This window comes from Haliaeetus leucocephalus, unplaced genomic scaffold (assembly GCF_000737465.1).
Source record: "Haliaeetus leucocephalus isolate CR32 unplaced genomic scaffold, Haliaeetus_leucocephalus-4.0 Scaffold556, whole genome shotgun sequence".
NCBI classification, from domain to species: domain Eukaryota; kingdom Metazoa; phylum Chordata; class Aves; order Accipitriformes; family Accipitridae; genus Haliaeetus; species Haliaeetus leucocephalus.
In genome coordinates this window covers 955,559-968,235 of record NW_010972992.1, presented here as the reverse complement: position 1 = coordinate 968,235, position 12,677 = coordinate 955,559, and the positions used below count along the sequence as shown (strand labels likewise).

Here is a 12,677-nt window from a genome sequence, read left to right as displayed (position 1 = left end):
CAGGGGTGTAACTGAAAGAGCCTGGAGGGGTGCAGCGGGAGGGAGTTGCAGGGGAGCATCGGGGGGCTGTAGGGTTATGGGGGGGCATCGGGAATGGCTTGTGGGAGCTCTGCGGGGAGGCGTGTAGAGGTGCATCAGGAGAGGGCTTGCAGGGATGGGGGGGGTGCAGCAGGAGGTTGAATTTGTGGGAGTTCCACGGGCGCGGAGGTGGGGAGGCTGGTGTGTGTGTGGAGGCTCATCTGGCCACCGTCTCCCCAGGAGGTCGGCCGCATGAAGATTGAGCTGTTTGCCGACGTTGTACCCAAAACGGCAGAGAACTTCAGGTAAGGAGCAGCCGGCGTTCCTGCAGCTCAGCCTGGACCTGGGCTGCGAAGGTTATTTGGTGCAGGAGCGTCTCTGGTGGCAGGGTGGCTACCACCTGCCCCCCAGCAAGGCTCTGCACCTGCTTTGCTCCTCTCGCTGTTCCCAGAGAGATGTGACCGTGCAGCATCCTGATCCCCTGGGGCAGCCTATCTGGCTGGAAGGTGAAAGACTCCGGTCCCTCTCTGCTCCCTCTGTGGAGCTTCTGATACACTCAGTGCACTTACAAAAGGCAGTACCTCAATGTCATGGTAGAGTTCTCCTCGCCACACAGTTCTCTTGCCACTGACTGAAGGATGTACCGCTTGGACATCCTGCTTCCACGGGAGAGATGGATATACCTTGTTCTTTGAAATACGTTGCCTGGCCCACATTCACCATCTCTTACAACCTTGGTGTTAGATATCTGACCTCCTCGACTACAGAAAGCGCAGAAGTCTGTTTTGAAATGGAAGTGGGGAGGAGTTACTGCCTGTTCCCATTTCACTGGGGATACTCCCGATGCAGTAAGGAGGGTCCTGCACAACAGTCAGTGCCTGTTTGCTGAATGCAGCCCTCTGTGTCCTCAGAGTTCAGATCTGCCTCACACTCTGCTTTCTTTTTTGTTTTCCAGGCAGTTTTGTACAGGTGAATTCAGGTAAGCGGGTTATAGCATCCTTTTAAGCAGCCTACTCAGACAAACAGGGCTGGGTGAGTAGGAAGAAGGCTCACTTGGAAGTTTTTCTTACTATACCAGTACAAAATGAAAGAGTTACAGAAATCTGCTGTGATGAAATTGTGACGGGCTCAGCCAGTCACAGAGATGGCAGACTTTCTCTTTTGGGCATGACTTTGTTCATGCTGAGGTTGTTCTAAAAAGTCCACCTGCTCATGATACAAATTGCAGTGGGATCCTGTAAAGCTGATAGTATGGCTGTTGTAGGGTACCATGTCATTTAATGTGCAGAGCCCACTTGTGGTTTCCCTTTGCCTCTTGATAGCACCAGCTGAGAGCCACGCTGCAGCACTCGATTGTATATCAAGGCAGTTACTAACGTATAGGGCAATGCTTTGAGACTCTGAATTCCTGGGAGGGTTTTGTGTTGGGATATCCAGTAAGTTGCAATGACTTTCCTTTTTATTTCCTTGCAGGAAAGATGGTGTCCCTATAGGTTATAAAGGAAGCACATTCCACAGGTAATTCATCTGCTTTTGTTTAGGCACTTAAGTAGCAGTCTGAGCTAGATGTGGTTTTGAGGCCTGCCTCTAGGCATTTTAGGTCTGGGAGGCATTTGTAGATCGTGGCTAATGTCATCCTTCTTTAGCTTTGGGGGATTTGGGGGTGCTCAGATGTGTATGTTGGGGTCACTGGGAGGGATCCCCCATTCCTGTTGTGCCAGGTCAGAGATCACACAGATTAAGCTTCTTGAGGCATTTGTCTACAGAGAACTAAGAGTTGTTTTACTTCTTTAGGGTAATAAAGGATTTCATGATCCAAGGAGGTGACTTTGTAAACGTATGTACTTCTCTATTCTTTTTGTATTTTTTCTGCATGGTATATTATGCAACTGTTTCCAAGGGCCCGTGCTGATTTGTGGGATCTCTTTTGATGTACCCAGTAGTAACTGGAGGTTTCCTCATAGCATTGCTGCCATCTTACTGCAACAGACTGTAATGTACTTGAAAACAAATCTGGAGTCTTGGGTGAACATAACTGCTCCTTCCCAAAATATTTCCTGTCTAAAAAAACCATGGCAGTACAGCTAGAGGCTTTTTAAACTTGCAAAGATTTTTTTTTTTTTTTTTTTTTTTACACTTTTGTCCTTTCCCCTTCTCCTGTTCCCCCAAACAGGAAACCCTGCGAATTTCTATTAGCTTTGTGGAGAGAAACCCTAAGTACAGAACCAAGTATCTACTGCAAGAGAGAGTTTAAATCAAAACTAACTTTTTGTTATTGAGTTGTCTCAAAGTAGAAAAGACTTTGTGTCTGCAGTGGTGGTCATGCTCTGACTTGGGGATAAGCTGAGTGTATGGGGAAGGCTGGAGGACCACAGGGTCTCTTCACTGTCCTAGGACCCAGTAGAATTATCTCATTTCTGGAAGTGTTTGAAAATATGAGGGGGGTGATAAAGCTTTTTTAATACCAAACTTATAAAACTTGGTTGTATGAAAGTCACTGAGAGAACTGACCACACAGCAGGGTGGCTCAGTCACGCCAGACTTTTAGGTAGTTGCTAATTGTGATGCTGCTCAAATGTTCCACTGGGCTTTATTACTTCTACTGAAGCTCAACAAGCATTACAGATTACACCAGTATTTGTAATTTATAAATGACACTTATTACAAAGCCACTTGAGGAGCAAGAATGGTCACACCGGCCACTAAGATAGCGTGTATGTTCCTGTCTCAGAGCCAACAGTTTAAGTGAACCACAGAGAATAGGAGGAAAAGAAGCAAGGGCTAGGCAAGCAGAGCAACAGATGTGGACCTGCACATGGTATATTACTGACATCTTATTTTCCTGTTAAGTTTGGCCTAATAAAGAACATATGTGTTAAGTAGAAAGGCAACGAAGGGAGACAGGTTGCAGCAAGGCAGAAGAAATGGGGCTGAAGCAACAAAGAAAGGGAAAATCAACACAGAAAGGGAAAAAATTACTGTCAGAATAGTGAATTTAACTGACCGTGCCAGAGATACCAGTTTGCATTGCTTCTACAGCTTTCCCTGAAGGGTTCCCCACTGCAGCATCTTTAAGGCCATTCTACTGAAAGGTCCCTGCTCGGTCCTTTTGGCATCACACAGGAGTGTCTCTGCAATGCTGGACCAAAGGGCAGGGTGGCCTTCCAGCAGTCTCACAAGTTAATGTGTCTTATGTGAACTACGCGTCAGGCTTCTGCAAAGTTATAAACTTGTGAGCAGTCAAAACGTGCAATCTGCAGCTATTCCAGGCTATGCTGCTTGAATTTATAAGTGTCTTGAGATCTGAGTGCTCAGGCTTGTAGTTAAGTATGAGATGTCTTGACTTAGTAGAAAGTACAGCAAAAATTAGAAACTCTGTATTTTAGAAACTCTTCCAGCTGAACAGAGAGATCACTTCCCTGTTTCCAGTAAAGTCACAGAAAATAAGGTGAAATAAGTAAGCATACCATCAGCCGACTTTTTTCCACACAACCACTTCTTCTTTCCTTGTCACACCAGCCCATACTTCTACGTCCCCTCCCTTTTCCCTGCCAAGTCCAGGTGGGTCTGTACCAAGCAATCTATAGCCTCCACCTCACTCTGGGAGGCTTGGACTTAAGCCTTACCACCTCCGTGGGTTTCTGCCAACATATGGATAGCAAACAGTTTAATGTGTAGTTAGAAACCAGTCACTGTTCCTCTTCAGAAATGAAACATGGAATGTGTTCACTGCTGGTGTATATAAATGGCAGTACAGCATCCATTTTGGGCTGAGTTTAATCCTGTCCTTTTGCTTGGGGATTTTAAAATTAATTTTTAAATTGAATTGCTACAGAACAAATGCTGTGGCTGACTGGGCACCTCTCTCCCACAGGGAGACGGCACTGGAGTAGCCAGTATATATAGGGGTCCTTTTGCAGATGAAAACTTCAAGCTGAAACACTCTGCTCCTGGGCTGCTCTCTATGGTGAGTATAAAATAATGACATTATAAGACTAAAAATCTTCTCGTACTTTCTCTGTGCCCTTTTCCAAAGTGTATAAGTTACTTGCCGGACAACATAAATCTCCACCATTGGATACAAGGTCTGAAAGACCTGCCTTGTAATTACTAGTCAGAAGACTTTTCATGGGTTAATGTGTTGAGTAACATAAAAGTCCTGATCCTGTAGCATCCTTTCTTTTTTACCTGTTGGAGTGCTGGGGCAGGCTTTGTTTGGTCAGCTTTCAGAATAGCTTGATTCTTACAGCTTTCATACGCTGGCAAGTGGTGGTGTTTTCTTCTTCCCTGATACTGTTATCAAACACTGACCTCAGCAAGGATGAAACAAAGAGATTTGGGAGTTTCAAAGCCATAGCAGTGTTACCATGGTATCTTTTATAACATATGCTTCCTGTTCAACATTGTAGGAAAAACTGCAACCATTGCATGTTGTCTGGTAGGAACAATACACTGAGTTTTGCAATAGAAATCAAGTAGAGCCAGTGCTTCAGTGTTCTATCCACAGCTGCTTCTTCCCCAGCTCTTTCAGCTGCCCTGCTCTTAAAACCACTTGCTTAGGGCATTCACCATTTGGATTAGTTATTCATCCAGTTCAAAACACGGCCCAAAAAGAGGTGTCATGACACAGCTAAGCAACCAGTGTACCCTGGTGTGAGAGAAGGGATCCATGCTGGTATTGCTAGCCTTGTGTTAAAGTGGCATGGCTCTGGAGTTGCTCTGCTGGGCCAAACCATGATCCATCCCAGCTGGATCCTTCCAAAGCTGGCTAGCAATAAGTAAAAATCCAATGTGACTGTGTCCTGTGCAGTCCTACAGCTGTGAAACTTGCCCAGTTCACCTGTCAGCAGAGACACATGCTTTAGTATCTCCCAGTTGTCAATAGAGCTTTGAAAAATTGAAATGGACTTAAGTGTTGCAGAGCTGTTTTCTTAGCAGAGCGCAAATGCCCTGGGTGTTGTGCTGAGGTGTGAATTAGATTTCACATCAGCATCACACTGCTCCTGTGAGCCCTGTGCCACTATGATTGTTGCCTCTCTCATCCTGATCATTGGAACAGACACTCTCCCCTAACTTACTCTGAGGAAACCTTCCAAATAGCAGAAATCGGCTGTGCTTTTTTCTGCCCTGGTTCCTGGCTTTCAGTTTTCCCCAGGACAATACTGCAGCCAGTAAGTACTCATCACCAAAAAGTTCAGCGTTTTTTCAGGAGCATGCACTAGAGCCCAGATTTCAGCACAGTCTTGTGCTGAATGTGCCTTCATAGAAGCATAATAAAAAGTTGGTGACCTGGCTCTTGCACACGCTGGCATGATCAGACTTGGTGGCATACCACATCCCAGCACAGGGTACTCTCCTGCAGATGTATATCTTGCTTCCTTTGGTTTGTGTAGCAATAAGCTAAAAATAAGCTAAGCTAGGTCTAGAGCAACAACTCTTTCCTATGTGAGATGTGTGTGCCTTCAGTTTTGGGAAGTCTTAAATTGTACGCTTTTTGTACTTTGCCATTCTCAACCCCCAGGCAAACAGTGGTCCAAGTACCAACGGCTGTCAGTTTTTCATTACATGCTCCAAATGTGACTGGTTGGATGGAAAACACGTTGTGTTTGGTGAGTACCTGCAGCAGAGGCCTGGCATACCAGCTCACAGACACTCCCTGTGGTGCAGCTGCTAGAATAAACAGCCATGAACTGCTTGTTCTTCCCCCCTCGCTTGTGCCAGTGGAGGTATCTGTGCAGCCAGACACTGAGATGGATCACTGTTGAAATGAAACATTTTTTTTTTTGCACGTTAGCTTTAGATCAGTTCCTTGCTCGGTGTATTGTGCTACTACATAAATCTTTGTGCCAGGCAGAAGTGACAGATGAGTGAAGGGATACCTTTCTTTTCCACTAAAAAGGATGGAGCTTTCAGCAGAGTTTTTGGATAGTAATTCTATGAAACCACATCTGCTAACTTTTCATGTACTGCCACTTGAGCTGTAGGATTTCAATGCCAGCCTTGAAGCTGATGTCCTACTTAGTAATTCCTCCAATTCTTAAGTAACACTGATATTGTTCATTGCCATTTTTGCATCATTACAAAGGTTGTGTTGATAGAGAGGTTGTTCATGCTGTATTTTAGCACAGCTGGTGATGGTAGGTCTTGACACCTAGATTTCTACATGTGCCACCCCTGCAATGGGAAAATGCACTTAATGTGGAAAATGTTTTAAGAGGGATTGTTTCCTTTATCAGTTTAGAGATTGGTAACAAACCCTGAAGTGCCCAGTAGCTATATACTGCACAAGACTTTCCAGGAGGAACAAAAATGCACATACCTGTGATGAGTGTGGGGGAGCAAAGGTAAAAAACGGCCATATTGACGTGGATAAATTTTCTCATTCTAGGTAAAATTGTTGATGGGCTGTTGGTCATGAGAAAAATTGAAGTAAGTTGAATTTGCCTGTTTCTCTCTGAATGTCCACTTTGGAAAGTCATGTAGAGGATTAACAAGGGTTGTTCTGTTCTCTCCCACTGTCTGTTTACAGGATACTAGGCAATACCAGTGCTGATAACTGGTATTATGGGTTGTCATCGTTATAAAATAGCAGGAAATCTGTTGAGGCAAAGGCTGTCATATAGATTGACTTTAGAAATGCTATGCTCTCACAGTTGCTAGTTAGTCTTTGAGTGGGGATTGTGTTCTTGTGGCTTTATTTGCAATGCTTTGCATTTGTTCAGGAAGCTGAATTGAAAAGCTGTTCCATCAGCAACTCAGACAAGAGTGTAAAGCAGATCACTTCTGTGCCATTGCCTGGGATTATTCAGTGGATGCTAAATCATCAGTTCTGCTGATCCATGATCAGCATGTTTAATAAGAAAAATTAAACTAATCTTCTGATGGGCTTCCAGAAGCTGAAGATAAGTATGCTCAAGGGTAGTGGTTGCTACCAATGTTGTGACTGGGTGTCATGGCAAGGTGACGAGTAGATTTAACAAATAGCAGTGAGTTCAAGACAGCCGACACTTAACTTCATGGCATACGCATGGGATAATGTGCACAAGGGCCTCTGCCATCAGAGAATCCAAAAAGTGGGGTGCAGACAGAGCTGACAACTGTTAGGTATTGAGAGAAGGTCACGTGCAAGGAACTGTACAGCATGATAGAATCCATGTGTTGCTAGCTGTCTTCACCAGAAGCTCTGATGGAAGGGTTGTGGTGTGCCTGCTTTGTGCATCACTGTAGTAAGGGGCAAGTTAAAGGAACTAAATTAAGAGACTCATGAAAGATCAGTGAGTCCAGCAGAATGAGAGATTCAGAATGAGGGTTGCTTTGTGGCTATCTCATGTGTAGATTCCCTCTCCGTACAAATACAAGTTTGCTTTGCTTGTTGCAGCTGTAATTACGAACTTTAAAAATTTAAGCCAGAGCAGCCTCAAGTGACATGATGCCTGCTGTATCTCATGAGGAGCTCTCTGTTTTTTCCTCTGTTCTTTCCCTCCCATTCAAAGGATCAGGGTGTGGTCTGTATCCCAAACCTCTGCACACAGAGCCAGTTGAACACTGCCAAAATGCGTGATGGTGCTTCTATGCTGCTCAGACCTGTGTCTAGATTTCCCTGTTCCTGATGTTGCACAGACACCTCTTAACCAGTCTTCAAATACCTGTCACTCACTTGATTTGTTGTGCTTTTATAAGGTTTAACGTTATGTATTTGTTTGTCCCCAGAATGTGCCTACGGGTCCAAATAACAAACCCAAGCTGCCAGTTGTGATCTCCCAGTGTGGGGAAATGTAAAGCAATGAAATGGAAATGCGGTAAGTCCCAGTCTTCACAGGCACCCAGTGCAATTGAACTCTGGGCTGCTCTGTTTTTTGCTTTTTTCTTGACTTATTTTTACTTTCATTTGAGTCTGCAGAGAGCTGACTCAGCTCAGTGAAACACCAGAAAATGCTTCTCTAACAGCGTTAGTTTTTTGCCAGCTCAACTCCCTGAACTGACTTCCGTCTGAGCTACACAAACACCAAAGGCAGTGCTAGAGGGATAAGATTTTGCAGCTGCAGTCAGGGGGAAGATGGGGTTGTGGGAGCTCTGCCTTGGATGGGGTTAGGCTGCCTTGAAGCCTCGGCTTTAGAAACCAGCGGATGAAAGGGAACTGCAGCAGGAATCCAGCTGATATTACCCAGGCAGTCTGGGGGTGGGGGGCTTCACTTTGACCTGCAGGTTGGGGAACTCTCCTATTGCTACAGAAAGCAGAGTATCTGTGTGTGGGGCAGGCAGGGATCAAGAAAAGAGGAGGAAGAGAGGACTTGAACCTCCTTGCACGGTACAGCTGCAGGACTGCCACCACTGAAGGGCCAAGGAATTAACGTTACATAGTCTTAACTCGAAAAAATACCACTGTCCTCATCTGAAGGGAGATGTTTCCAGCATTTACTATTATTCAGGCTTCATTTTGGTTAAACCAAAGGCTCGAGACAGAGCTCAGGCTAACGTACAGTATTCTGTTTCCATTTGTCCGCCCACTTCACCATAAAAAACACAAGCATTTAAACAAATCTGTCTAGATTTCAATGTGTCAAGCTGCAGCTTGTCAAAAATCTGCTGTATTAGCCTTTTGGTTGCTGATTTTTCAAATTTCAGCAGGCAGGCACTGACAAAAGCAAACCCCCACAATTTTTGACCTTCCCCATTAAATGATTTCCAAAGACATCTGGCATTAACCACGAAGATGTGTCCCTGCTTCCATAATAAAGTGTTTCAGATCTGCAGTGCTTCAGACTCTTGGGAGCTCCTCCTATTTGAGGTAGTGACAACAGGGAATGTAATCATTCTTTCATTTCCCTGGTACTTCTGGTGGCATTTATAGCCTTTTGAAGATGGGGACAACATTGTTAATGGGCTTTCTTGCAGATGGGCAGACAGGTGCTGATGGGTTGGGTCCCCTTAGGGTTGTCCTCAGGCCCAGACTTGATCATTTCAATTTGGAGTACATGATCTCTGGCCAACATCCAACTTGGGACTGGAAACTTTTCACTTCTAGGTACAAGGCTGGTGCCATTTTGCTTACTTCCCAGCCAGGTCTTAGGAACTGCTTTTCTGCACCCTGCTGCCTCTCAGCTGCCTGTAGACAAGAACGGCATTTGTCTTGCCCAACTTCAGACAGCTAAATCATTTACTTGTCAAGATCCTTTAAAATCAGCCAGGAGAAACAGGCACTGTTGGTTTTAAGTTCAGAGTTAGATACAGATGCCTGGTATGGAGACCCAGGACGACTCCTGAGTTCTCTAGCTCAGGGCTGACATGAACTAGTGCATACAGCAAGTAGTACTCACTTGAAAATCGCTGTAGCGGCCCCCAGTGTCACTGCACAGTCTTGCTGTTGTAGGATGAGTTGGGAATGGCTGTCCAGCTTTTTGGACCTGTTTCTTCTTTGTTTCAGTGTTCCTTCACCAGTGTTTAGGCCTGTGCTGGCTCCATGCAGTTCCAACTCCAGCCAGTTCCCCCACTGCCCCAGTCCTCTCTGCAGGCCAGATCTACGCTCTTGACGTTCTCCTGAAATTATTTAATAATTGGCATCTTTTTTTTTTTTTTTTTTTTTTTTTTTACATTTTGAAATGTAAATAAAGAATGTTGTTAAATATGTGTGCAGTGCACATCAGTTAACATGCTTGGGAACAGATTCTTCTTCAGGTGAGAAGGGCTGTAGCATCTCCAGCAATGTGTATTATCCCTAGCTGGTTCAGCAGGGAACCTTTGCTGTACATGGTATTGAGGGGCACTGCTGCGGGGCATTTGCAAAATGGGAAAGAAGGGGAGAAAGGAGCATGACAGAGCATGGCAGTGCCATGCTACACCAGCTCCTTTACTTGGCAGGTAAATAAAGCTGCCTGGCAGAGAGGTTCCTGTCACCTTGGGAATCTCCAGAACCTTTCTATGTGCAGCCTTACTGAAGCACAAGAAATTGGTATGGCACAGACTTCCATCGGCATGAGTTTGCCGGGCTCTGAGGTGAGTTGTGTTGTAAAGAAATGTTTGTAAAACCTCCCCTGGCACATAATGGCACTAGGTCATCAGGCTGTTATGTGCCATGGGTGTTACAGGAGTTTACCAGAGTGCTACAAGGGTGTTGGAGCAGGACTTTGGGCTAGGAAGCAGAGAATGATTATGCTGTAGGAGGAGAAATGGGGGCTCCTTATCCTGCATGGTTACAAAGAGCGCAGCTGAGGCTGCAGGTTGGTGGAAAAACTGACTTTTTTCTCCCAGAAGCAGGTTGCAAGCTCACCTACCTGCTGGGGGACAAGAAAGCACCCCTCGTGGGGGCTGGGCTACATACAGTGTGAGTTTTCTCATCCAGCAGATTAAATGTAAAGGAGTTGGGACAAAGTCTGTTCTGTCACGTGCAGGCGTTTCAGCCCATCCAGATATGTCCCATCACTCCTTGGGCAGCAGGAGTGTATTGGGTGGGGCTGTCTCGGGGAGGTGCAGTCCGTGCACTTGGCTTTTGTGTTAACCAGTGCGAGATACCAAGCACTGACGTACTGGAGGACAGATCCTGCAGGTGTGCTTTGGTGTGCTTTTTTATCTCGTGGCTGTTTAAAGTCCTTGAAGCAGGCTCTGGCTGTCAGGATTTCCAGGTCTCCATTCCTGGGATTGCACAGCTGCTGAGGACACTCGTGCTCACTTCTCTCCAGCCTGAGGCATCTCATCTTCTTGTACCTCCAGAATGTCAGGTGATGAAAGCAACACAAAGGACACCGTCCCTTTCCTCTCCAGCCCCAAAAAAGACTTTGCAGAGGGCTTTCTCCTGTGAGATGAGGGTTGAAAATTCCCAACAGGGAGGAGAAAACTGGAGCTGGGTGACAGCTGTGAGATAAAGGTGACCAAAAAGAAATTCGGCTGCTGGTCCTGCTCAGGGAACGTGTCCAGATGGCCCTTCCCTACGGGGTTTAGGCAGGAACTTGGCTCCAGGCGGCTCGGGGGAGCTCTGCCTGCCAGCTGCAGTGCTGAGGTTTGCAATTCTGGCTGCGGGTACCCAAATTCACCGTACTTTTTCACCAGGGAAACCAGCTTATTTCTGGGTCCAGGCTCAGCAGCACTTTCTTGGCCTGATGTATTTATGTCAGTGCAATCAGCTAGTCTGACTTCCCGCACAGCAGGGGTCACAGAGCTTCCCCAAATTAATTAACAGCAGCAAATCCATTACAGCCTCTTTGAAAGTTGTTCCAATGGCTAACTATAACCTGTTACGTTTCTCTTTGATGCTAAATGCGCAGAGTTCCAGCTTATGTATCTTGCTGTTCCTTAATCTGCAGGCTGAAAGTTTTCTTAAAGACCACATTTTTGGGTTTAATTCCTGCATGATGAAGTCCCCTTTCAGTTATGTTGTATGTAGCAAGTCTTGTCTCTCTGAGCTCCAGCGTCTTCCTCCAGCTGTGGATGCTGCAACTGGAGACAGTGTTTCTGATTGCCTTTTGTTTCATCTGAGGATCAGATTAGCCTCTGGGCCCTGCAGTGTTGCTCCCCCAAAAGACATTGTTAGCTGTTGGGTGGCCCATGTTTTCTTCTGTAGGTGCATGGCCCTGACATCCTCACAGGCTTCAGCACTGAGGTTTGAAGTTTTCTCCCCAATTTTCTCCCGCTAAGGTCTCTTGCATGGTGGATTCCCTATTTGCCATTACATTTTAAGACTGTATTTTTCAATGGACTTACTGAGTATCATCCCATTTTGATATCATTCTGGTTTCAAGGTCACGATCCTGATGCAGATCCCTTGCAGGATTGTATTATTGTTTTAAAGCTCTCTCCTTTGTTAGCCAAGTTGGAGATCTCGTGGAAAAGATACCAAGACAGCTTGACAAGACCTAGGTCTGTAACCCCACATTGGTTGTTGTGGTAGGTTGACCTTGGCCCCCTCTGAGCCCCTCACCTGGCCATGGTGTGATGTGGGAAACTGGGTCCCTGGCTTCTATTTTTCACACTAGGATGGGGGAACTGACAGTATTTTGTGGGTGATGCTGTAAGGGCGGATCCCAAGGGGATACACGTTGGTCACAAAGGTGGTGGAGTGACGGGTCAGCTCCCAGAGACTTCCTTGGTGGCTGCTGGTGACCTTTTCTGTGGGAGGAATCACATAGCCAAGGGCAGGGCTATGAATCTGTAGGCCAACAACCACATTTTTCAGGTGTCCAAGGAAAATAACTTGGTGGACTAGAACACTGGGTTTCCCCTGGACCTTCCCTCTGGGGAATCCGGCAGAGATCCCAGATCTCTCTGAGCTGCTGTAAGGTGAAGATCATGGGGATGGAGGCAAAGAGGAGGTGAAGGGTGGTCGTTAGAGAAGGGCTCCAACCCAGCAGTGATGCTTTCCCGACTGCCTGGGTGGGGAGGAGGGCTCGGGGTGAGGGGAGCTGCCCCACAGCCTCTCCCCATCCCTCTGGCAGAGACGCTCCCCGGGGAAGGGAAGGGTAGGATGCTTAGGAAAAGGCTAATTAAGACTTTCGGGAGACCTCTGACCCGGGGCTGCGACCTGGCTCTCCAACGGCTCAATTAGGAGGCATTTATCTTAACTACCCAGGCAGGTGCCATCAAAGGAGCTCCGTGGGGAGCGAGGCAGGGGGGAGCAGAGCCATAGCCGTGCCTCCCCCGCGCCGAGGGGCTCGGGCAGCTCCCCCCCC

The 12,677-nt window shown here is 46.4% G+C and overlaps 1 protein-coding gene across 4 annotated transcripts in view; it reads left to right on the top strand.

Annotated features, from left to right (window-relative positions):
* The window catches only part of PPIH (peptidylprolyl isomerase H (cyclophilin H)), an 11,129-nt gene extending 356 nt beyond the window's left edge, over nt 1-10,773 (top strand). Inside the window, exons 2-10 of one of the 4 annotated variants that reach the window (XM_010577172.1) lie at nt 259-323; nt 974-997; nt 1,492-1,536; nt 1,813-1,855; nt 3,893-3,985; nt 5,540-5,627; nt 6,407-6,447; nt 7,729-7,817; nt 9,877-10,773. In XM_010577172.1, the coding sequence (XP_010575474.1) occupies nt 259-323; nt 974-997; nt 1,492-1,536; nt 1,813-1,855; nt 3,893-3,985; nt 5,540-5,627; nt 6,407-6,447; nt 7,729-7,797 (468 nt within the window). In that variant the 3' untranslated portion in view covers nt 7,798-7,817; nt 9,877-10,773. The other 3 variants (XM_010577173.1, XR_774959.1, XM_010577171.1) reach the window with 3 other exon arrangements.
* The last annotated feature ends 1,904 nt before the right edge of the window (nt 10,774-12,677 follow it).